We start from the raw sequence: 24998 nt of genomic DNA on the forward strand, positions 1-24998 counted from the left end.
TATGATGTACTCTGCATAGAAGTTAAATAAGCAAGGTGACAATATATAGCCTTGTTGTACTCCTTTCCTAATTTTGAAGCAGTCAGTTTTTGCATGTCTGGTTCTAGCTATTGCTTATTGATCTTTATACAGGTTTCTCTGGAGACAGGTAAGGTGATCTGGTACTCCCATCTCTTTTATAATTTTCCACAATGTGTTGTGATCCACACAGTCAAAGGCTTTAGCATAGTCAGTGAAACAGAAGCAGATATTTTTTCTGAAATTCCTTTGCTTACTCTATGATTCATCAAATGTTGGCAATTTGATCTCTTGTTCCTCTGCCTTTTCTAAACCCACCTTGTACATCTGGAAGTTCTCTATTCACATACTGCTAAAGCCTAGCTTGAAGGATTTTGAGCATATCCTTGTTAGCATGTGAAATAAGTGCAATTGTATGGTATTTTGAACAATTTTTGGCATTGCCCTTCTTTGGGATTAGAATGAAAACTGACTTTTTACAGTCCTCTGGACACTGCTGAGTTTTCCAAATTTGCTGACATATTGAGTGCTTTAACACCATGATCTTTTAGGATTTTAAATAGGTTAGCTGGAATTCTTTCATCTCAGCTAGCTTTGCTCATAGTAATGCTTCCTAATGCCCACTGACTTCACATTTCAGGATGTCCGGCTCTAGGTGAGTGACAACACCATCATGGTTACTTGGGTCATTAGGACCTTTTTGAACAGTTCTTCTGTGTTTTCTTGCCACCTTTTCTTAATCTCTTCTGCTTTTGTTAGATCTTTACCATTTCTATCCTTTATTATGCCCATCCTTGAATGAATGTTTACTTGATGTTTTCTTGAAGAGATCTCTAGTTTTTCCCATTCGATTATTTCCTCTGTTTCTTTGCATTGTTCATTTAAGAAAGCTTTCTTATCTCTCCTTGCTATTCTTGGGAACTCTGAATTCAGTTGGATATATCTTTCCCTTTCTCCCTTGCTTTTGCTTCTCTTTCCTTTGCTATTTGTAAAGCCTCCTCAGATACCCACTATCCCTTCTTAAATTTCTTCTTCTTTGGGATGGTTTTGGTCACTGATTCCTGTATAATGTTATGAATGTCCTTCCATAGTTCTTCAGGCACTCTCTCTACCAGATCAAATCCCTTAAATCTATTCTTTATCTCCACTGTATAATCAAAAAGGATTTGATTTAGGTCATACCTGAATGGCCCAGTGGTTTTCTGTACTTTCTTCAATTTAAGCCTGAATTTTTCAAAAAGGAGCTCATGATCTGAGCCACAGTCAGCACTTGGTCTTATTTTACTGGCTTCTCCAGAGAGAGCTTCTCCACTTTTGGTTGTAAAGAAAATAATCAGTGCTATTTCAGCACTGACCATCTGGTTATGTCCATGTGGAGAGTCATCTCATGTTGTTGGATCACAACCTTGTGGCAAAGGGCTTGGGTTATTTAATGAAGCTGTGAGCCACCCCATACAGGGCCACCCAAGACAGATGAATCACAATGAAGAGTTCTGACAAAACATGGTCCACTGAAGAAGGAAATGGTCCACTCCAGTATTCTTGCCTGAAAAACCTCATGAACAGTATGAAAAGGCAAAAATGTATGATGCCAGAAGATGAACCCCTCAGTTTGGAATGTGTCCAATATTCTACTGGGGAAGAGGGAAGGGCAATTGCTAATAACTCAAGTAAGAGTGAGCTTTGGCTATGCCAAAGCAGTAACAATGCTCAGCTGTGGATGTGTCTTGTGGTGAAAGTAAAGCCTGATGCTGTAAAGAACAATATTGCATAGAAACCTGGAATGTAAGACCCACGAATGAAGGCAAATTGTACGTGGTCAAGCAGGAAATGGCAAGAGTGAACATCAACATCTTAGAAATCAGTTAACTAAAATGGACAAGGATGGCAAATTTAATTCAGATGACCATTACTACTGTGGGCAAGAGTTGACCCTCATAGTCAACTGAAGAGTCCACAATGCAGTACTTCAATACAATCTCAAAAATGACAGAATGATCTTGGCTCGTTTCCAAGGCAAACCATTCAATATCAGAATAATATGTCTATGCCCCTACCATTGATGCCAAAGGAGCAGAACCTGACTGGTTCTGTGAAGATCTATAACACTTTCTAGAACTAACATCAAAGAAAGGTGTCCTTTTCATCATAGAGGATGGTAATATGAAAGTAGGAAGTTAAAAGCTACCTGGAATTGTTAGGTACTCAAACGTGCTCAAAGGCACGTTTGACCTTGGAGTACAAAATGAAGCAGAGCAAAGGCTAACAGAGTTTTGAAAAGAGAACATACTGGTCATATCAAATACCCTTTTCCAACAACCCAAGAGATTAATCTACAGATGGAAATTACCAGATAGTCAACACTGAAATCAGATTGATTATGTTCTCTGTGTGACTTGCAGCCTATTATGATAGTGTTTATGTGTGTTAGTTGCTCAGTCGTGTCTGACTCTTTGTGATCTTATAGACTATAACCTACCATGCTCCCCTGTCCCTGGAATTCTGCAGGCAAGAATACTGGAGTGGGTAGCCATTCTCTTCTCCAGGGGATCTTCCTGACTCAGGGATTGAATCCAAATCTCCTACATTGCAGGCAGATTCTTCACAATCAGCCACCAGTGAAGTCCCAATTATGATTACTACTGCTAAATAATTCCATGGATTAAGTAAATCCATGATGAACCAAGAAGATAATTTTCACATCTTTATAAATAGTTATTTTGAACAAGTTATGCCCTCTTGCTGTCTGTCAAGTTAATTCTGGCTATGCCATGTTTCCATGTATAGATATATAGCAGCCTAGCTTGCTAGGTTATATTGCTCTAAGAATTATTGACTACCTCCTGCATTATAATTTTTCCCTTTGTCACCTCTATTATCAATGAGGGTGTCTGGTTTTTAAGCTTTTGGTCTGGTTTTCACTCTCTGACCATTTTTCAGATTAATTAATCTTTGGTTAAGCATGTTCTTGCCAATGAACCAAGTGAATAAAGTATATGGGTTCATTTACATTGTTGAGTTGATGATATAAAGATGCATGTGTGAAACAAAGATATTAATGTATAATTGTCTAAAATATATCATCTCTTATAGAGTCTATGTAAGAAGAATAGATGGGAAAATGAGGAGAATCATTCTTAGTTGTGATTCATGGTGACTCTTCCTGGGAGAGAGAGCTACTATCTTCCCTATTGGTGTCAATTATTTCATGATTAAATCAACAATTGCCATTAGAAATGGTGCTAGCATCACCATTAACATCCCCCTCTCCCACTACCATTTAAGAGGCTCAGTGTGGTCCAACACACGCCAAAGCTCACGCAATCTTCTAGGATAAGAATTACTATTCCTAAGTATGTAGAAAGGAAAACTGAATTTTGTAAAGGTGAACTGACTTTAGATATATTAGGCAATTTGCATCCTAAGCCAAATAGTTCTTCTGAGCTCTAAAAATACGTATTCATCTGTTTGATTGATATCTCAATTTGATTATGTCATAAACAGCTCAAATTGAAGACATCCCAAAGGCAACTTTTAATCAACTCTGACCACACTCAGTATCTTCTTATGGTCTTTGCCATCTCAATAAATACACCACTCACACAAACCAGACCACAGAATCTTTACTGAAATCTTTCCTTTTTCTTACTCCCCATAGCAAATTCAATAGCAAGTTCTATCAGTATTACATCTAAAAATCATCCCAAATAAATCCATTTCTTTTTGTCATCACAGCTGCAAGCTTAGTTCAGTTACATCTTCAATCACCTGAATTTTTAACTCAGCATCCTGTGTTTACTCCTCTTTTCTTTTGGTCCATCATCTCTGTGACAGCCAGCAGGATCATCTTAAAATACAGAGCTGAGTCACTTCCTGCTGGAAACCTTTCAATTGCTTCTGCCTGACTTAGGAACAAACCAAAGTCCTGTGCAGAAAGAACTGGACTGTAGGGCCTGGCCCTTGCATGCTTCACTGGCCTTACTGTCCAACAATATCCCTTTACTCTCTGGACTCAGATAGTACCTATTGGCCTTCTGTCCTGCCCTCTACCTGAAATGCTCCCCCTTCCCTGTGACTTCTTCAGTTCATCTCTTAATCAGTCTCAGCTTTATTATCATCTTCTCAGATACCTGGCCATTGCTTCCCAATTTAAATAATATTATGCACATTTTTCTACCTTTCTACCATTCTTTTCTTTCAAAACATTGATAAGTGTCTTAGTCTATTTGAACAGAACACCATGTACCTAATGACTCATCAACAAAAGAAAACCTATTTCTTACAGTTTTGGAGGTTGGAAAGTCCAAAAGGAAGGTACAGCAAATGATGCGTCTGGTGAGGGCTCACTTCTTGGTTCATAGATGGTCATTTTCTTACCAGCCCTCACCTCGTAAAAGGGATGAAGGAACTCTCTGGGTCTCTTTGATAAGGACACTAACCTCATTCATGAGGACTCCATCCTCATGACCTAGTCTCCTCCCAAAGACCTCTCCTCCAAATACTGTCTCAGTGTGGATTAGGTTTCAATATGTGAATTTATGAATTTTGGGAGAATATAGACATTCAGTGCATAGTAATCACGATCTAGCTATAGAATATCTGTCCCTATCTTGGAAGAGAGAAGGAGAAGGGCATTAGATAGACACATAAATAGATATCTAATAGATATTAACATGTGATTTTCCTTGTAAATTACCTGTCTGATCTACCAGTTTATGGGCTCCACAAAGTTAAGGACCACAGCTACTTAGATACATTATTCTCAACATAGAATGAGACCAATTTCATTTAAGGCAATTAAATTGTTGAATGAAAAACTTCCCCAAAGTGGTACAATTTGTACCATTCCTATCGCCTTGGACTTTCCACTCTGTGTCTGGAAGAATTTAGTCATATGATACGGGGAACTTTTTCTAAAGGGAAAATATATTCATTTTTCCAATATCCATAATATTGTTTTATTTAAAAGACGAAAGTTGGCACCCTAAAATTCTTGAGCATATGTTATTACAATGTTGAAGGACAAAGTTTAGCGTTTGCCCAATCCAAGAGCTCGTGGACTAATAGTCCTTGATCTTTGAGCTGTGTTCTCAAGCCTTATTCTGCATAAGAAATCACTACCTGGGAACATATAATTATAAATACCAACTCTGGCTATAGTCCATCAAACCATAATTACTGTAAGGGCCACAGTATAAGCATTTTATTTTCTGTTCCTAGATAAGTGTTATGTGGAGCCAAAATTTAAAACTGTTATCTCAAAATCCTCTTCTAATCCTGAGAGTCAGTTCATTTTAGTCAGCATTGTCATATTTGTGTCTGTGGTTGTTAATCTTGAGGACTTTCAGTATCAAGCAAATGAATTTAATATTACTATGGTAATAATAAATGAATGGGCTCTACACTAAAACCACCAGAGATCTGAACCTAGCTTTATCACCCTCGTTATTATCTTGGGCAATCTTGGGTCCTCTATGAACACAGTTTATTTTTCTATGAGAAGAAGTATAATAATAGTGCTCATTTCATTTATGCAAATTATTTGAAATAATACTTGGCATACAATAAACTTTCAAAGAGTGTTAGCTGTGTTCATCATTGCCCTTATTTGACATGTAAGCTAGTTATCAAACTTCTCCCTATTTTACCTTTTCCTCCTTATTCAGGGCCACATCCCTCCTGTGCCTTAAAGAAGGAAGTAAACATTTTTACATACCAGGTCCCAAAATGTTCCAGCACTTCCATCAGACCATCTGGAGACTTCAGGCTAAATGGACTTCTGTCTGGGGGCTTCTATTTTAATTTCCTTAAAAAAAAAAAATGGAACACCAATTAATTTTAAAAAGCATTATAAATTCTGATAAGGTATAATGATCTGTCAGGCTTCCCTCACTGAAAATTACCACCATCATTTTTTATCTCCAGTTACCTTCTTTCCACAGAAAAGACTTGCTTCTATTTGGTTAATTATTGCCAAGTGGTGTCATCCACAATTCATCAGCCTCAGAGTTGAAGTCATATTCTCTTTCCCCAAATAAATCTCTTTGTCATCCCAGCCTCAGCCGCCCTTTTTGTTTTTTATCTCATCATCTGGGGCCATTTATCACACATGGTAGAGACCCCAGAGTTGCATATTTCATCCTTGGCATGCTCAAGGCCCATATGGCCTTATTATAGGGAACCTCAAAGCCAAGTTTATAGCATGAAAGTCCTGGAGAAATAGAAAAATGGGGTGGTGGTAGTCATACCTGCAGGCTTGGAGGCCCCCATGTAAGCTTAGAATTTCACTTTGTAAATCAGAGTATTTTATCACTGGATAAACCTACAAGATCATTCATTGCAACTCTTTCATTTTTGTAGATGAGTAGATTGTGGCCCAGAAATTTCTTAAGAATAAGAAAAAAATAAAGATTTAACTAAATCCCAATTTAGTTAATTGGAATTAACATATGTAAACTATTGGTACTATGTATGCAATAGATAACTAATGAGAACCTACTCTGTAGCTCAAGGAACTCTACTCAATGCTCTGTAGTGACCTAAATGGGAAAGAAGTCCAAAAGAGAGAAGATATATGTGTATGTATAGCTAATTTGCCTTACAGTAGAAACTAACTCAACGTTGCAAAGCTACCATTCTCCAATAAAAATTTTAAAAGAAATGTTAGTTGAAAAGAATGAGATCTGTTTACTCTTCTTTTTTCAGTTCATTTAGGAATCACAGAAAAATCTCTTCTATGAAAAAACAAATAAACACAAATATGTGCAATGAAAGCACATTAACTTAAGTCGACTTTTCTGATCTATCTTAGATAATTCTGCTGATTGATTCAGAGTCTTAAAATTCCCCCAATAGACAATAAACATTACTCAGTATCCCCTACCTTTGCTAAGCTTTGGAGATAGAGAAGTAAGTAACACAACCTGTCTTTTTGGAACTCAAGGATTTTAAGTAACTTCAAAAAGCACACAAGTAAATGCTTGTAGTCAAAGTTGAGGAAACCAAGTCTTTTGTGAGGTTCCCAAAGGAAGGAAAAACTGAGAGTTAACATGTTTCCTGATGATTTAATATCCTGCTGCCCAAGGGGTAATTTGACTGACTGTATCACACTGGAGTCCCATGACCTATATGATAATATTGGTGATTGTAAAGGAAAACTTAAAAGAAAAAATTTGACTCCATACTGATTCTGCTTCTGTGACTTTAACTCTTATTTGCCATTTGCAGCTGCTGCTTTTGTTATTATAGATATACATAGTGCCCTGGCTCAGGAACACTGCCCCCACTCACCTATAAGCCAAAAAAGAAAGAAAAGAAAGTGAAGTCACTCAATTAATATTAATACTTCGATCGATCACTTAGTGCAGCAGTGGGTTCCCACACAAATGTCAAGGTCTTGCTTCCTATATTTTGTTTTACATTTACTCCTTGTTGAAATGGTCACTGGAGTAATCTACTGTGATTCCCTTGCTGGCCTTCTGGCACTAAGCTCTGTAGACTGTGCCCAGATAGTATCATTAGCAAAGAGTGTTTAATTTCCCAAACATAAGAACATGATAAATCTTTAATTTTAAACAAAATAACAGCTAGTTGCAGGTGGGGGGATAGTGGCTCTCCAATTTTGACAGTGTTATTTAAATGTCTCACTATGAGAACACTTTTTCAGTTGTGTTGTTACTAAACCCAAGTTGATGTGCCCGATGTGCAGTGAAACCAAACAATACCAAAAAATCTGAGTTTGGAGCAGAGAATGTTGTATTGTAGGACCACAAGGAGAATGGAGGCTCAAGCAAACACACACAAAAAATCTCTGAACTCCTCAAAGCATTTCAGCAAAGCCTTTTTAAAGGCAAGATGAGGGAGAGGTGTGATTAGTTGTGGCAAATTTCCTGGCACAGGAATTCTTTATTCTTGCAGCTGTTCACTTAAGACAGGTAACAATGTTCCTGTAACTTTCTTTTTCCATATGAATCAAAAAATACTATACCCTTAAAGGTCAGAGCCTTGAAAATGGGCTATCCTATATATTTCAGGTTATGCTATATTTTTCAGGCTACATGCAACATTTTTAACTTGAAACAGAATCAATAGAATACAAAGATTAAAATAAATAAACCTAATATGGGATCAGACGTGTTCTTCCCTGTTATGTGTTGTGGCTGAGGGCCACTGGTGATCATGTGAAGCAACAGAAGCAGCTCACAAGTGAATTATGCTCTTTTCACAAGGGTTCTCCGTGCAATAGCAGCCTTTGCTTTGATCCTTCCTTCTGTGAACTTGTGACTAGGATTTATGGAAACTTGTCATCAACTTGATGGGCATAAGTTTGAGTAAACTCCGGGAGTTGGTGATGGACAGGGAGGCATGGCATGCTGCGATTCACGGGGTCGCAAAGAGTCAGACACAACTGAGCGACAGAACTGAACTGAACTGATCCCTCTGCTTGAATCTTTCAACCTGTCTGCCTTGGGGTGGCTATATGTCCCAGCCCATTCCATATGATTCTAGTCCATGCTTGTCATCTCAGTTTTGTTATCTGTTCCCCTGTTCACTCCCCCTCTTTGTTATTAAAAAATTGTAGGGACTATAATTATGCTTCCCTTTGTTGTGTCTTGTACCACCAGAGTGATTCATTTGCCTTGTCAGTGTTACTGTGTCTGATTGTTGAATAGGACAGTTCATGTGGCAATGATTTTGTATCTCACAGTTTAGCACAGAGACCAAAGAGAATAAAGAACATGCCCAGTGATTGCCAGTGTACTTAAGAATAAACAATGCAAGGATTTCTATTACTTTGGAAGTGCCCTAAAATAATACATTATTTCAGTTTAGTCCTGTAGTTGGCTTCCCTGGTGGCTCAGATGGTAAAGAATCCACCTGCAATGCACAAAACCTAGGTTCTATCCCTGAGTTGGGAAGATCCCCTCAAGGGGAGGGCATGGCAACCCTCAACAGTATTCTTGCCTGGAGAATCCCTATTGACAGAGGAGCCTGGCAGGTTACAGTCCACGGGGTCACAGAGTCGGACATAACTGAGTGACTAAGCGCAGCATCACTAGTGAAGAGCTCAGTGGAACTGCAAATTTTAGGTATGCTGAGTGTTACTGAGTCCAAGCTCATACTGTTCTCTGCATCATAGGCCAATATATTGAGAGATGAGTAATGGGGCAAAGTATAGAGCCTTTATTCAGAAAGCCAGCAGATCCAGAAGATAGGGGACTGGTACCCCAAAGAATCATCTTGCCCAGGTTTGGATGCTAGTTTTATTTCTGACAAAGAGCAGGAGGTCAGGAGCTATCATAAAAAGGTAATTCAGTTCAGTTCAGTTCAGTTCAGTCACTCAGTCGTGTCCGACTCTTCGCGACCCCATGAATTGCAGCACGCCAGGCCTCCCTGCCAACACCAATGCTCGGAGTTCACTCAGACTCACATCCATCGAGTCAGTGATGCCATCCAGCCATCTTATCCTCGGTCGTCCCCTTCTCCTCCTGCCCCCAATCCATCCCAACATCAGAGTCAGCTTTTCCAATGAGTCAACTCTTCGCATGAGGTGGCCAAAATACTGGAGTTTCAGCTTTAGCATCATCCCTTCCAAAGAAATCCCAGGGCTAATCTCCTTCAGAATGGACTGGTTGGATCTCCTTGAAGTCCAAGGGACTTTCAAGAGTCTTCTCCAACACCACAGTTCAAAAGCATCAATTCTTCAGTGCTCAGCTTTCTTCACAGTCCAACCCTCACATCCATACATGACCACTGGAAAAACCATAGCCTTGATTAGGCGGATCTTTGTTGGCAAAGTAATGTCTCTGCTTTTCAATATGCTATCTAGGTTGGTCATAACTTTTCTTCCAAGGAGTAAGCGTCTTTTAATTTTATGGCTGCAGTCACCATCTGCAGTGATTTTGGAGCCCCCAAAAATAGTCTGACACTGTTTCCCCATCTATTTCCCATGAAGTGATGGGACCAGAGGCCATTATCTTCATTTTCTGAAAGTTGAGCTTTAAGCAACTTTTTCACTCTCCTCTTTCACTTTCATCAAGAGGCTTTTAGTTCCTCTTTACTTTCTGCCATAATGATGGTGTCATCTGCATATCTGAGGTTATTGATATTACTCCCGGCCGTCTTGATTCCAGCTTGTGCTTTGTTGCAAATATTTTCTGGTTCTAGCCAGATTCCAGAGTGGATGTGTTAATTTCTTCCTTCCTGCAGCCATTCACTGGTGGGCTGGTCATAGTATGAGCTTAAACAAAGGAAATTTAGTTTAAGCTTGGCGGTGGGAGGCAGAGTTCTCAGAGATGGGCCATCATGTACACTTTAAGCTATAGGCAACATTCCTTTAGTGATTAGCTTGTAGCAAAAGCAATACAGAATGTGAAGTTTACAGTAAAAGAAATATCCAATATGGAGTCAATTTTGTTCTTCCTTATTCCATGAACTGTTCACAAGTGTAAGATAGCCAAAAAGCATTTTAAGAAGGCAAGTATGACTGTCAGTCTATCCACTAAAGTTAGGATTGGAATTTAAAGTTTCCATTTTGTTTTTTGTACTATGACTGTTTTTTTATGTTGTCTTCTTAGGACCTATTCTGGTTTTTTTTTTTTTCCCAAACTACTCATGCACAGACACATCAGAAATTCTGTAAGAAAAGCTATTCTTAGGAATTGTCACATTCAGTTTTGGAAACTTGCACTGTTTTCACAGTTCATCTGAAGTTATCATGGGCTTCTGATAAGACCTGTAAAAGTCACAGAGTTGGTGAAGGATCTCTATAAATGTGAGTTGACTGTGGAAACCTCTGTGGTCTATAGATTGCTAACCAAAGCCCTCAAGTATTCAGTGCAAGTGTATGGTCTGAATAATAATCACTTTTCTTATATAACATATCATGAGATAAGGCTTCAAACTGTAATTGTGTTGAAAATCATGGTTACTGCAAACAGTCCCAGACTCTGAGACACAGTGATTTTCTCAGAATGAATCAATGGTTTCTCTTGTCAACTTTGAGTTCCAGCTTTCCTTCTTCTAAGAAAATAGACTCCGTGTCACAAGCCCACATGAGAACCCTTCTCAGCTCACTTGAGGATTCAAGCTCGGAATCTTCTATTCAGTGGAATCCTTTTTTTAGCTGGTTTGTTGACAAGTTACCAACATCCATCAAATATGCCAGAATATGCCTCCAGAACTCTGTCTTTCTCTGACAACAAGCTATGACAGCTGGGTCAGCAATTATGGTCTCAGTGGGAAGTCCGCCAAACACTGGCATTTCTCAGTACTGCTGCTATGGAGGGGAGTGAATGTGGGTTTATCTTGACCTAAAAGGAGAGGTTTGTGAGCTGGAGGAGCTGCCTTTATCCTAAAGACTCCTCAGATTCACAATCGACCTAACCTTAATATTCTAGCAAAATCTGCCACTGTATGACCATCTTATCAAACCACAAATTGAGTTCATTTTAATGAGATTCTAAAAATCGATTTTCAGGATGACGGAGAATGGTCCACTGCAGGAAGCAAATATCTAACAGCTGTGTTCTGGTTGGCATTGTCGGTAAAAAAGGAACTCTGATGAGTGGCCATCATGTATTAAGGGAAGGAAAAAGGAAAAAAGAACACTCAAAAGACCACATTAGGGCTTTGTCACCTTGGCAGGAGACAATGAAATTGGGTAATTCCACTGAGGGAGAGGTTTAGGTAGTTAGGATTGGAATGTGCACTGACCAAATAAATAATATGGAAGGATTTTCTAAAATCCAGAGAGTTCTTTCTAAAAGCCCAACTTATTTTTAAGGTTCCTTATTTTTAATATTTTAACAGTTATTTCGCCATTGATCTCAGGGTCCCATTAGAACTCATTATTTTATTTTTAATAGGATCCTCCATTGTAAAACCCCTGACTCTCTTCCCAGCCTCTTGCATCCCTACTCTCCTAGGTTTCTTTTAGCTCAGAGGGTCTCAAACTTCAGTGAGCATCATTTCATTTTTTTAGCTCACCTAGTGGGCTTGAAAACATGCCAATGTCTGGGTCCTAAGCTCAGAGTCTCTAATTCCATAGGTCTGCAGTGATATCCTAAATCCTGTACTTCTAACAAGCTCCCTGGGGATACCAAGGCTATTGGTACAGAGAGCACACCTCTGGAATAACTGGTCCAGCAAGTTGGAATCTTTGTGGATCTGAGATCTGTACTTCTGAAACAGGAACCTCCTTCTTTCTGTTGGCAATGACCTTTACACATACCTCACCTGCCTAACTTCTATGCATCCCTAGGATGCATAGGACTAGGGAGAAGTATTATCTCCTGCTGGAGAGGGTTGAACATCACTCCTTTAGACTTATTCTGCACCGAGTGCTCAGCCACTCCCCAGGAATGTGTAATCGTGTAGCAATGCCTCCAGCTTAGCCTTTGAGACCAGGGACCTCTGTTGAGTTCATTGCTATCCCCCTGTGCTGAACATGGACCTCACAGGGTGGAGGGGGGTCTCAATAAAGGCTCAAATATGAGAATGTCTGGGTGAAGTGAGACCCCCAAATCAACCAGAGTAGGGGCTCAAGCGTAGTGGAGGTAATGAGGGTGGGGTGAACATTGCATATCTACCCTTAAAAAGCCAAGAACTGTTGTTCTGATGGAACTTAGTCTGTGAGTAAAGGAGCAAAGGCAAAAAGAGCAGAGGCCACGAGGAAATCAACATCAACCTGTAAGGTAAACTCCCATTCATCTTTCCTTGAATGGGCATCTTCTTCCTTATACATTCACTCATATTACATTCCACAGGCATGCCTGATTCTTCCTGGACCAGGATCATGCACAGTATCCCTGTCCACGAGCTGTTTCATGTCATAATCCTCACACTGACACCCCACTTTCTAATGAGAAAACGTTTAGGGCTTCTGTGTCAAACAGTTCATTACTGTGTGTATACGTTGTGGCAGGGTATGTAATCTTCCCAAGCTTTGGCTTCTCCTTTTTACAAATGGGGAAAAATATGAACCTCCTAAGGCTGTTAAGAAGAACATTAAATTAGGCAAAATATGCTAATTAGTTTCTTTTCCTGTTGGAGAATGGATTGCTTAATCCAAATGAAGAAATCTGTACGAGTGGCTTAGAAAAGCTGTGATAGAAAATGCAGAGGATATACTTAGTTTTGTCAGTAATTTTCTCAGTGCTTTAAAAACTATACTCTGTGGTGATCACACACTTCTTCATCTGCCAGTGGGATCCTTCTCTAAACTTTATGCATCTTTCAGTGCTTTCTTCATTTTTTCCTGTTTTTTTTTTTTCATATTGTTAAAGAGCATCTTGCTTCAAGACGTCTAAAATATGAATAAAGGTATAGATCTTCATAACCAGAACTCATGCTGCAAATTAATACCAAAGGAGAATATTAGGACAAGGTGGTTACGATAGTATCTATTCAGGAAAGTCCAGTGTATAATAGAATTATTTCTCTTAATAGCAGCACTGGAAAAAGATGGGCCCTTTCTGTTAATATGTTAAATCTGTGGTAGCCAAGTAAAGTTGGGAATCTGAATGCTTAATTCTCCTGTGTCTGGAAGAAATATTAATTTTTCAGTGGGAGAAATCTCTAATCCTTCTTAAACACATTTTTTTTTCATTTTTTTTAAAAAATGTGATTTCTCCATCTGTGAAATGGCTGGTGCATTTTGCATGAGACTTGAATAACATTGCAAAGGTTCAGGGTATTTGTCTGAGTTCTCTTGGACTGGTGAAGTGTTTCTCTTATTGGCCTTCAGTGGTGTTAAGAGAAAACCTGTCACACTTCTGATCTCTCTAACAGGGGCCTCTCATCTTTGTTATCAAGAGCATCTATGAAGAACTCAGGAATCGTGACTGAGTGCCTCCAGAGAAATAAACTCTGAGTGTGAATGGGTAGCCTGGCTCTTGTGGGATGGGGGCAGGTCACAGGAGAGGAGGTCAAGGGACAGCTGACAGCATTGCCCTCAGGCACAGGTACTGCACTAGGTCCCTAAATCAGCTCACATGAAATTCTGGGTTCTGAATTAATGAGGTGATTTATACACATGTGAACCCTCTTCCCAAGGGATTGACTGTCCTGCTTGAGAGCTGGAGAGTAAACACATCTGGAAACAACTAAGTGTCAAAATCTGGTTGGGAGGTGAATTATCAAAGAGTGGCAGTGTGCTTGGTGGAAAACTAACTTGCGGGAGGAAGCTGCTAAGGGCAGGGCTAAGCACCAGACTAATGAGCTGTATGTCAGAGCATCAGCCAGCGAGGGGTGGCACTTGGGAAGGTTCTCAGCACACTCAAAGTAAGCCTAAGTCCCATTGGGTTGGTTGGATTTCCAGCTCTGCCACTTACTAACTGCGTGCTCCTATGCATATCACACACACACACACACACACACACACACATGACTTACAGTAGGATGAAGGTTGTGGAGAGAAGTAGTGGATGAGGGGAGAAAGTAGGACAGAGACAGCTCAGTTCAGTCACTCAGTCATGTCTGACTCTTGGCGACCCCATGTACCACAGCATGCCAGGCATCCCTGTCCATTACCAACTCCTGGAGTCCACCCAAACCCATGTCCATTGAGTCGGTGATGTCATCCAACCATCTCATCCTGTTATCCCCTTCTCCTCCTGACCTCAATCTTTCCCAGCACTAGGGTCTTTTCAAATGAATTAGCTCTTCACATCAGGTGGCCAAACTGTTGGAGTTTCAGCTTCAACATCAGTCCTTCCAATGAACAACCAGGACTGATCTCCTTTAGGATGGACTAGTTGGACTGCCTTGCAGTCCAAGGGATTCTCAGGAGTCTTCTCCAACACCACAGTTCAAAAGCATCAATTCTTCAGCGCTCAGCTTTCTTTATAGTCCAACTCTCACATCCATACGTGACCACTGGAAAAACCATAGCCTTGGCTAGACAGACTTGAGACAGGTAGAATTTAATTTTTTGTGCAAAGGGGGTTTACTGAAGGGCTTTAGCAAAGAAAATGGGAACATGACAGAGAGAGGTTGCAGAGGCTGAGTCCAGCAGGGCAGTTATAAGGCTATAGTGAGAATATGAATAATGATGAAGGCTTGGATAAATGTCTGCTCAATGCAATGTGAGGCATACTGAACCCCAATCTCAGATTTCCTTTATACCATGCTCTTCATACCATCTTCACATCATGCTTCAGATCTTTACCGCTGTAGCAATAGCTTTGGATTAATGATGGAGCTAGGGAGTGAAATATTGAGTGACTCTTCATTTTCAAGAATGATTTATGTAATTCTTGTAGAGGCTTTTAGAGTAAGTTTCTCTTAGCTCTACTGTAAAAATAGGACCCTGAAGCTTGGAGAAGTCAAGAAAGTTGTCTTAGGTACCCCAGCTAGTAAATAGAAAAACCAGATTTGAAACCCAGGTCTGTGAGATTTCAACAATATTTTCTTTTCTCCTGCCCTATTGATCAATTCAGTTTCCTTAAGATCTTGTGGCAACATGAAGATATATTTTCTTAGAAGTAACCTATGTCATTACCACTTAAAACATTGACATCTGAGGGATTGAATTGCAGATTGTGAGTGCTGGGATGGATTGGAAAAGAAGTGATAGTGCCATGGAGTGGAGAAAGGAAGAGCCTTCTCCCCTCAGCAATATTACTACCATCACTGGTGGGCCCCCTTCCAGGCTGTTTTGGCCTCCAGGCAATAAGACGTGGCATGAAGGCTGAGAAGCAGGGGGTGAGGGGTGAGGAAGGGCAGCACCTCCTTCCTTCTGGTTGTTCCTGGAATCTTAATAAACCACTTGAGCATATCTTCTTGAAAATTTTCCAAATTTCTCATGAGACAACTAGATCAAGGCATGTCTTTTCAATAGTAACTCAGATTGCATGCTTATTCATGTCAGAAATCACCCCACTCTCCCAGTCATATACAATGTTTGAACTTTATACTGTTCCCATAGCAGTGGGCATACCCTTCTATTTTAGCTCATGACGTGCCATATTAGTGTCATGGCTCACCAGTTGTATGTGCCATGTCCCTCACTCAGCACTAGGCTCCTAAGGACTCAGTTCCTAATCCAAAGTCTGGTGCAGAGCCAGTGGGGAGGCTTCAGAATAGAGCAGGAAGACACAGGTGCAGACCTGCACACAAAGAATTTCAAGTAGAGTTTGAAGTATGGCAGAACAGAAAACTTGGGGCCAACTTGCATCCCCTGGGAAGTAAACCATTGAATCAAAAAGTGAAAAGCATTACTGTAGGTGAGAAAGTGGAGTGTCAGCCACAAGAGTAGACTGGGGAGGAATGCAAGGTCCTCCGTGTATCCTGAACACTGTTAATACTCCTAATCCCTCTTAAGGAATTAACACAAGTAACATGCCAGACATGATGGCATCCCTTTGTATACATTATCACTTTATATGGGTAAGTACATTTGATGCTCACAGCAATCTTCTCTAAAGGATGCAACTACCCTATTTTATAGATAAGGATATAAAGTCTGCAAGATATAGAGCTGCCAGCATGACCCAGTTAAGCTATAGCCATCACAGTTTAACATCCATGCTGTTATCTATATTATGATCCTTATTATTCTATGACTGATACCAGCTTGCTGTCTATAGTCTCCACTAGGTTTTGGTAGAGACTGATTTCAGAGGACAGAGGTAGAAGCACTGATGGGGTGATGGGGGAGATGGTCTGAGAAAGGTGAGGACTGGTGAATATCCCTCTGCCTCTGGACAATTTCATTTTTGGGTCTCAGGAGTATTAGCAACCTTGGTTAGAACCACTTTATTCCATAGGAATAAATTATGAAATTGTATTTTAAAATTAATTACCAAAAAAGTATGGTTTCATTTTTATTTTCATTTCAAAATTTCAGCTTTCCAAAGGATATTTCTAGCTCCTTGGTCCAAAAAAAAAAAAAAATTATCACTGTGTATGCTCAAGGTGAGGATTTTAATTGCTTGGTGAATAATAAAAAATTGAGTTTTATCAAGTAGTTAATTCAAATAAGAATAATTTCATCCTCTTCATACACCCATTCACCACCATCCCACCCACGTAAGATGGTATATAATGGATCTGTTTTAAACTGTAATTAAATAGCCTTAACATTCTCCTATTACAAAAGTAATAAAATATTTTTTGTAAAAGTTTTTATAATGAAAGAATAGAAAAATATAAAAACACCTATAACAACAACTCCAAAGAATCACTATTAATTATTTTAAATGCTATTTTTAGAGCAGTTTACATTCAGAGCAGAATTAAGGCAAGTACAGAGGAAGGTATAGAAACACCCCTGGCTCTCACAAATACAAGTCCGCCTCCCTCATCATCAGCGTCCCCATCAGAGTAGCACATTTATTACAGCTGATGAACCTACACTGACAAACAACCATCACCCAAAGTCCACATTTTGCAGGTTTTGAAGAGGAAAATTTAAAAACTTTCACCCAGCTAGAAATAACCTCATGCTCATTCTGCTTCTGTAACTCAGCTGCTGCTGCTGCTGCTGCTAAGTCGCTTCAGTCGTGTCCGACTCTGTGCGACCCCATAGACGGCAGCCCACCAGGCTTCCCTGTCCCTGGGATTCTCCAGGCAAGAACACTGGAGTGGGTTGCCATTTCCTTGTCCAATGCATGAAAATGAAAAATTAAAGTGAAGTGGCTCAGTCATGTGTCAGACTCAGCCACCCGATGGACTGCAGCCTACCAGACTCCTCCGTCCATGGGATATTCCAGGCAAGAGTACTGGAGTGGAGTGCCCTGTAACTCAGCTAGCTCCTTGCAAAGTCACGTGGGAAAGCCCAAACTATACAGAGGCTAATCCTCATCCTTAGCAAGCTTCCCTGATTTAAAGACTTGATGGGATGACTTGTCCACTGAAGGACATTGGCCTGAAGGATTATATTGGATTTGTGGGACTAACGCATATTTAATTTTAGCCAACTGGTTGGGGGCATGGTATTGGAAACTATCCATCCCTCCCTTTTCTTACTTCCCCTAGACCGAGGTGAATCATTGGGAGTCCCAGTTTATAAAGATAGAGGCCCTACCAAAAAGCTCAGGTCTCAATCCAACCAGTCCATTCTGAAGGAGATCAGCCCTGGGATTTCTTTGGAAGGAATGATGCTAAAGCTGAAACTCCAGTACTTTGGCCACCTCATGCGATGAGTTGAATCATTGGAAAAGACTGATGCTGGGAGGGATTGGGGGCAGGAGCAGAAGGGGACGACCGAGGATGAGATGGCTGGATGGCATCACTGACTCGATGGACGTGAGTGTGAGTGAACTCCGGGAGTTGGTGATGGACAGGGAGGCCTGGTGTGCTGCGATTCATGGGGTCACAAAGAGTCGGACATGACTGAGTGACTGAACTGAACTGAACTACACATTGGAGACTAGAAAGATGACAATGGCCTCCTGAATGCATATCCATTACTACAGGCCAGCCACAAGGGCAGAAGATAGGTCCTGGGGCTACTGAGGTGAAACTTACATCAGTCACCCTTGTCAATTACCCAGCCCCTGTAATCCTGCTTAACCATGTTTGTGTAAAGGTCAGGCATCCCCTGCTCTCTCTGCTAACTGCTGTTTCCGTGTGTACGAGACCCCAAGTTTGAACTAGCCTATTAACAGTCAGCACTGTCCACTAAAGTCTGGTGTCATGCACTGTCTATAAAAATTCTGTAACTCCTTTGTTCTGGGCACAGAGCTGGAAGTGTTAACTCCTTTGGGCCCACTGGAGTAATGAACCTGCTTTCTCCAACTTTTCGAGCGCAGTGCTTGGTTTCTCGACAATAAACCTGAATCTCCAACTCTCCAAGTGCGGTGCTTGGTTTCTTCATGGTCCGACTTCTGCAACAGTTCATTGTTGGTGTTGTGTATTCCATAAGCTTAGAGTAACATATAATAACATTCATCTTATCATTTCAGTATCGGTATTTTCACTGTCCTAGAAATCCTCTGTGCTCTGCCAGTTCCAGAGGGCTGATTCCCTCTGATCAACTCCTGGCCTCTACTGATCTTTTTCCTGTCCCATAGTTTTGCTTTTCCTAGAATGTCATGCAGCTGGACTCATAGAGTAGCATTTTCAGATTGACATTTTTTCATTAAGTAATACGTATTTAAGGTTTGTGTTTGTTTCTTTCTTTTCATGGCTTGACAGTTCATTTGTTTTTAGTGCTGTGCAATATTCTGTTGTCTCAATGCACCACAGTTTAGTTATCCATTCACCTGGTGAAATGTATTTTGGTTGTTTATAAGACTTGGCAATTATAAGTGAAGCTGCTGTAAACATCTGTGTGCAGGTGTTTGTGTGGACTCAAGTTTTCAACTCTTTTGAGTAAATACCACAGAGTTTGATTGGTAAATGGTATAGGAAGAGTACATTTAGCTTTATAAGAAACGACCAAACTGTCTTCCACGGTGGCTGTACCGTTCTGTGTCCCCACTCTCAGTGAAGGAGACTACCTATTGCTCCACACCCTCCTACCTCAGCATTTGGTGGTGTCAGTGTTTCAGGGTTAGGGCATTCTAATAGGCGTACAGTTAACAGAACCCCATTATTTTAATTTGCATTTCTCAGGTGACATGTGATGTGGAGCATCTTTTCAGATGCTTATTTGCCATCTTTATGTATTCTTTGGTGAGGTAAGACTCCTCATATTTGAAAGTTGCTTAGAGAGTAGTTCTTAAAAGTTCTCATCACAAGAAAAACTTTCTGTAACTACATAAAATACAAATGTTAAATACACTTTTTGTGCTGCTGATTTTGCAATATATAAAAATATCTAATCATTGTGTTGTACACTTGAAGCTAATATAATGTTGTCAATCAATTATGCAACAATAAAAAAAGGAAAAGAAAATTCCTATTAGCTTTTTGACATACAATTTTCAGATATGGTTATTCATATCTGCTACATAAGCTTATCTAAATCATAATTACCAGGACTTCCTTTTTCACTTTCACAATAATGTATATTCATTTTTTATATGAAAACTAAAATGATACATATCATCAGCATAAGATAAGGCAGGGATGATTAGGATGCAAGATATTTGCCCTCTCTGTTCAAATAGTAAATCTGCTTTTACTGAATATTATTTTCCAGTGAACCTAAGTTCAGTTCAGTTCAATCACTCAGTTGTGTCCAACTCTTTGCAACCCCATGGGCTGAAGCACGCCAGGCTTCCCTGGTCCATCACCAGCTCCCAGAGCTCGCTCAGACTCATGTCCATTGAGTTGGTGATGCCATCCATCTCATCCTCTGTTGTCTCCTTCTCCTCCTGCCTTCAATCTTTCCCAGCATCAGGGTCTTTTCCAGTGAATTAGTTCTTCTTTGGCCACATCAGGTGGCCAAAGTATTGGAGTTTCAGCTACAACATCAGTTCTTTCAATGAATATTCAAGACTGATTTCCCTTGGGATTGGCTGGTTTGTCCTTCTTGCAGTCCAAGGAACTCTCAAGAGTCTTCTACAACATCACAGTTCAAAAGCATCAATTCTTCAATGCTCACCTTTCTTTACAGTCCAACTCTCACATCCATACATGACTACTGGAAACCATAAACCTAAAGGAAACCTAAAGGAACCTAAAGTAAAACCTCAGATTCCTTTTCAACACACGGCTAGGAAAACTGCACTTTTCAGTCAGGGTTGAAATAATGAACTATATTTTTCATCTCTGACCTTGAGCTGGAGATGATGGGAGAAAATGACTCCAGCTATCAGAAGCAAGTTAATAAGGAGGATAAATCATGAGAGACTATTACAACCAGGCATCTGACACAATACAGCCTGACAAAGGTACTTGTGGTATTCACATCTTGTCCCCTCAAGCAAAAGCTATCACTAATGAGAGGTTTTACTTCTAGACTGATGATCAGTTCACTCTGAGTATGTGATAGTTGCTTGTAAATAATATTTCCCATGAGTCTAATTACACTGGGTCTGGTCTATATGTTTCCCCTTGATTCAGTACCCTGCAGATGTCAGGAACATTTCAATTAATTGAACAACAGCTAAGACAAGAAAGAGGGAGAACATTCTGAGGATGTGCACTGATTTTCCTTCCTCTCTCTCTTTGTGCCTAGAATCGGACATTGCTGACTTCGATGGTCGAAGCTCTCTACTTTACAGGTTCAATCAGAAGCTGATGAGTACTCTCAAAGATGTGATTTCCCTGAAGTTCAAGAGCATGCAAGGAGATGGGGTCCTCTTCCATGGAGAAGGACAACGGGGAGACCACATCACCCTGGAACTCCAGAGAGGGAGGCTCGCCCTGCACCTCAACTTGGGTAGGGTCAAGCTTTGCCCTGTCCCTGGCCATGTTGGGCTATGGGGAACTCCTTTTGTAGCAGGTTATCCTCCTAGTGTGTCAGTTAGAAGTTGCTGTGTCACAGTTGAAGTGACATATTTTCCTTATCCAAATTGGAGAAGAAAAATCCACATTTTTAAATGTTTAAGCCATAAATAGCATTCTTTAAACAAGGTAATTTTAGTAGGTAGGGAGAGATACGGAGAAGGCAATGGCAACCCACTCCAGTACTCTTGCCTGGAAAATCCCATGGACGGAGGAGCCTGGTAGCCTGCAGTCCATGAGGGCGTGAAGAGTCGGACACAAGTGAGTGACTTCACTTTCACTTTTCACTTTCATGCATTGGAGAAGGAGATGGCAACCCACTCCAGTGTTCTTGCCTGGAGAATCCCAGGGATGGTGGAGCCTTGTGAGCTGCCATCTATGTGGTCACACAGAGTCAGACATGACTGAAGTGACTTAGCAGCAGCAGCAGGGAGAGATACAGGTTAATTTTTCTTCCTTCCTTCCTTTCTTTCTTTCTCGACGTATTTCACTTTTTTTTTAAGTAACAAACTGTAGTTTGAGTAAGTTTGAACACACACACAAGCACACATATTACAATATAATAAGGCTTGCTCACCATCTATTATACTTGTTACACTTACAAAAGTTAAGTTCCTGGGGAAAAATGGAAAAGATACATTTTAATTTTTGTTTGTTTTGTAAGGGAACAAGGGGTCATGTGCATGGCATCTAAGTTTCTGGGCATTCTCATGTCTTATTAAAGGAAACTCTGTTTTGTTTTTTGTTTATTTCAAGTGTCCAGGCTGTGCTAGGGTGAGCCCTATATTTGCCAAATGCCAGCAAATTTAGTACAGAATGCCCTCCTACTTTCTATCTGTTTAGGACTCAAGCCTCCTGCTGAGGGTTGGCATCCATCGTTCCTGCCTCAATACTGGCAGGTCTGCATTTCTTGGTAATCAACTAAGAGATGGTCAGCCTCCTTTATGTGAAAGGTACTCTGTAAGCAAGCATGGGCCAAGTACAGAAGACAGAAAGTAGAACTCCCAAATTCACAAAGGGAAACCAAGAAGCTCTACTGGAGAAAAAGAACTGGGAAAAAAGTGTTAGGGTGATGAAAAAGGAAGAGATCACTTTCTGAAAGAATGAGTTTCTGCCTCTCATTGGGTGTGTATTAGTGTTAGGGGAAGGGGTGGAGAGTATACTTGTGGAAGATAATTATCACCTACTGCTGAGTATTTCTGATCAAATAGTAAAGAAAGAAAGTCATGGCAGAATTCAGTGTAGGCTTAAGTTGCATGAAAGCCTAGAAATAGCACAGATAAGTTTTTGTCCTTTAATAGTTATTATTTAGTAATATGTTCTTTTACTAATTAGCATAAGAATGAAGATTATTGTGAACTCATCCCCAAAGCCAAGCAATGGAGATACTTATTTTGAGGCATTTCTTAGCATTTCCTTAGCCTCCGTGTTGGACATTGGCAGTGCTAGCAAGGAGAGCCTCTGGATCCCAAGTTTAGTTCATTAAATTGATATCTAATGCACTAAACTAAATACACAGCAAAGGAATCTTTTGAGTCTCACCCAGAGGAGAGCTAAAGAGGATTTGCTAGTAACCTAATCAGTTTTGTCCACATACCTAAAGAAATTTATCAGTGAAATCTATGAAAGATGGGCATATTGAGCAGAAACATATCAGTCTATTAACTGGTGTTCAATTTTCATGAAAGGAGAATGGATGGAGTAACTTCCTCCCTAACACCCAGTGACAAGTCATTCACAGAGCATTGTGGGTTGTGGATAAAGCTATTGCAATTACCCCTCTGAAACTCTGCCCCAACAAGCATAACCCAATGATGGACAGCAGTGTCAGTGACAGTAAAGCAGGATGGAAAGAAAAAGGTGTGCTCATGTAACAGATTTTACTTGCAGACAGGTGCCAGCTATTTATTTCTGGGGAAAATTCATAACTTCCAAGCCTCAATTTACTTATTTCTAACATGGGATATTATTAACAACTATCTAGCAGGGCATGAACGTGAAAACTAAAAATATTCAAAACGAATTTTTTGTCATCCAGTCTGCTGTGCTCAGTCATGTACAACTCTTTGTGGCCCCACAGGCTATAGCCTGCTGGTCTTCTCTGCCCATGGGATTTTCCAGGCAGGAATACTGGAGTGGGGTGCCACTTCCTACTTTAGGGGCTCTTCTAGACTTAGGGATAAAGCTTTCATCTCTTACGTCTCCTGCATTGGCAGGTATTTTCTTAACCACTAATGCCACCTGAGAATTTTCTATGTCAGTAAATAAACACAGTGAAACTCCTCATATTACTCATTATTCAGCTAACGATATCTGAATGTCCCACATTCTGTAGTTTGCTAGTCTTCCTGGAAAGAAATGGGTCTATTAAGATGAAGAAGACACTCTCCTGCTGTGATATAAAGAAAACAGAACAATTCTCTTTCCAGAGTTCCATTTAACCCATATTTCTAACTGTGTTGGTGATAATGGGAAATCTCATTTAGTGAATTATTTGGTAGTAAAAATATGTTTAGTCTTTATTCTACAAAGTTTGGAAATTTTCTTCAGCTTTTGAATTTACTCATTTCCATGAGTTTACCATGATTAAGTATTTCCTGTACTTACCTCCTTTAAACAGTTACCCAGCATACTTATTAAATAGCATGGTTTTTTATGTTCCTTCTCTGGAGAGACACTGACATATATTAGTATGTTAGCTCAGCATATCTCTGTCATAGCCAGCAAATCTTTGGAAGCACTGAGTAAAGGGGAAGGGGGGAATGGTAATAGCTTTGATTTGCCCATAAAAGAAAATCTGTAACATAGGTTACACAAGGGCAAGATAACATTGTGTTCATGGCTGTAGTTCTGGAAACTAGGAGAACACCTACCTGCAGTAGGTACTCCAGGCCAACTGAGTTATTGGGAAAAGAGGTTTTCATCTCACCTATTGGAGCCTGACACAAATATGCATTTTTCTCATTTGGCTTGCTCATCCCCAAGCCTGAGCTACTCTTCCTCCTGTGATTTCCACAATGTGCAGTATCCTATCCAATCCTCAAAGCAGCCCATTATGTACATAACCATTAGCTAATTAAACTGGAGGAATATATGTCAGCTGCTCAAATGATGCAGCTACTAATCAGTGTAGTCACAGTTAAAATCAAGTCATGTTTACTGTCTTTTAAACTTATTTTCAGATTATAAAATATATGTCAGTTTTAGAAAACTTGAAGAAAAAAATTATAAATAAGAGGAAAAAAGTCCCTCAAAATTCTACAACCCAGTCATCCTTCTATTAATTTTGGTATATTTTCCAAGTATTTTTCCTTAGCTATTTATATAAAAATTTTACATATTATATAAAATTTATGTTCTTTCCAAGTTTCCACACAACCTTCAAAGTGGAAAGAGTTTATATTATCCATGATCAAGGACTTTTTTTTTTCTTTTTTTAAAGAAATGAATCAAGAAAGAGAGAAAAATGAAGAGAGAGAGGAAGAATCTAAAAATTCAAGTTAATGAGCTAAAAATGGGGTTGGGCCAGTGAAGGAGAAAGTTTTTCTCTTCCCAGCTGATGTGGACACTCCAGCAGTGTTCCCTGTAGGGACAGTTCCCCAATGCATGTTCCTTTTCTAATTTGTGACTTTACAATTCAG

At 40.0% G+C, this 24998-nt stretch overlaps 1 protein-coding gene across 1 annotated transcript in view; it reads left to right on the forward strand.

The window, feature by feature from the left end:
- The window catches only part of CNTNAP5 (contactin associated protein family member 5), a 1081620-nt gene that overhangs the window by 487709 nt on the left and 568913 nt on the right, over positions 1–24998 (forward strand). Inside the window, exon 5 of the mRNA XM_052655589.1 lies at positions 21089–21292. Within this exon, the coding sequence (XP_052511549.1) occupies positions 21089–21292 (204 nt within the window). The remainder of the gene's footprint in view (positions 1–21088; positions 21293–24998) is intronic.

Source organism: Budorcas taxicolor, chromosome 2, assembly GCF_023091745.1.
Source record: "Budorcas taxicolor isolate Tak-1 chromosome 2, Takin1.1, whole genome shotgun sequence".
NCBI classification, from domain to species: Eukaryota; Metazoa; Chordata; class Mammalia; order Artiodactyla; family Bovidae; genus Budorcas; species Budorcas taxicolor.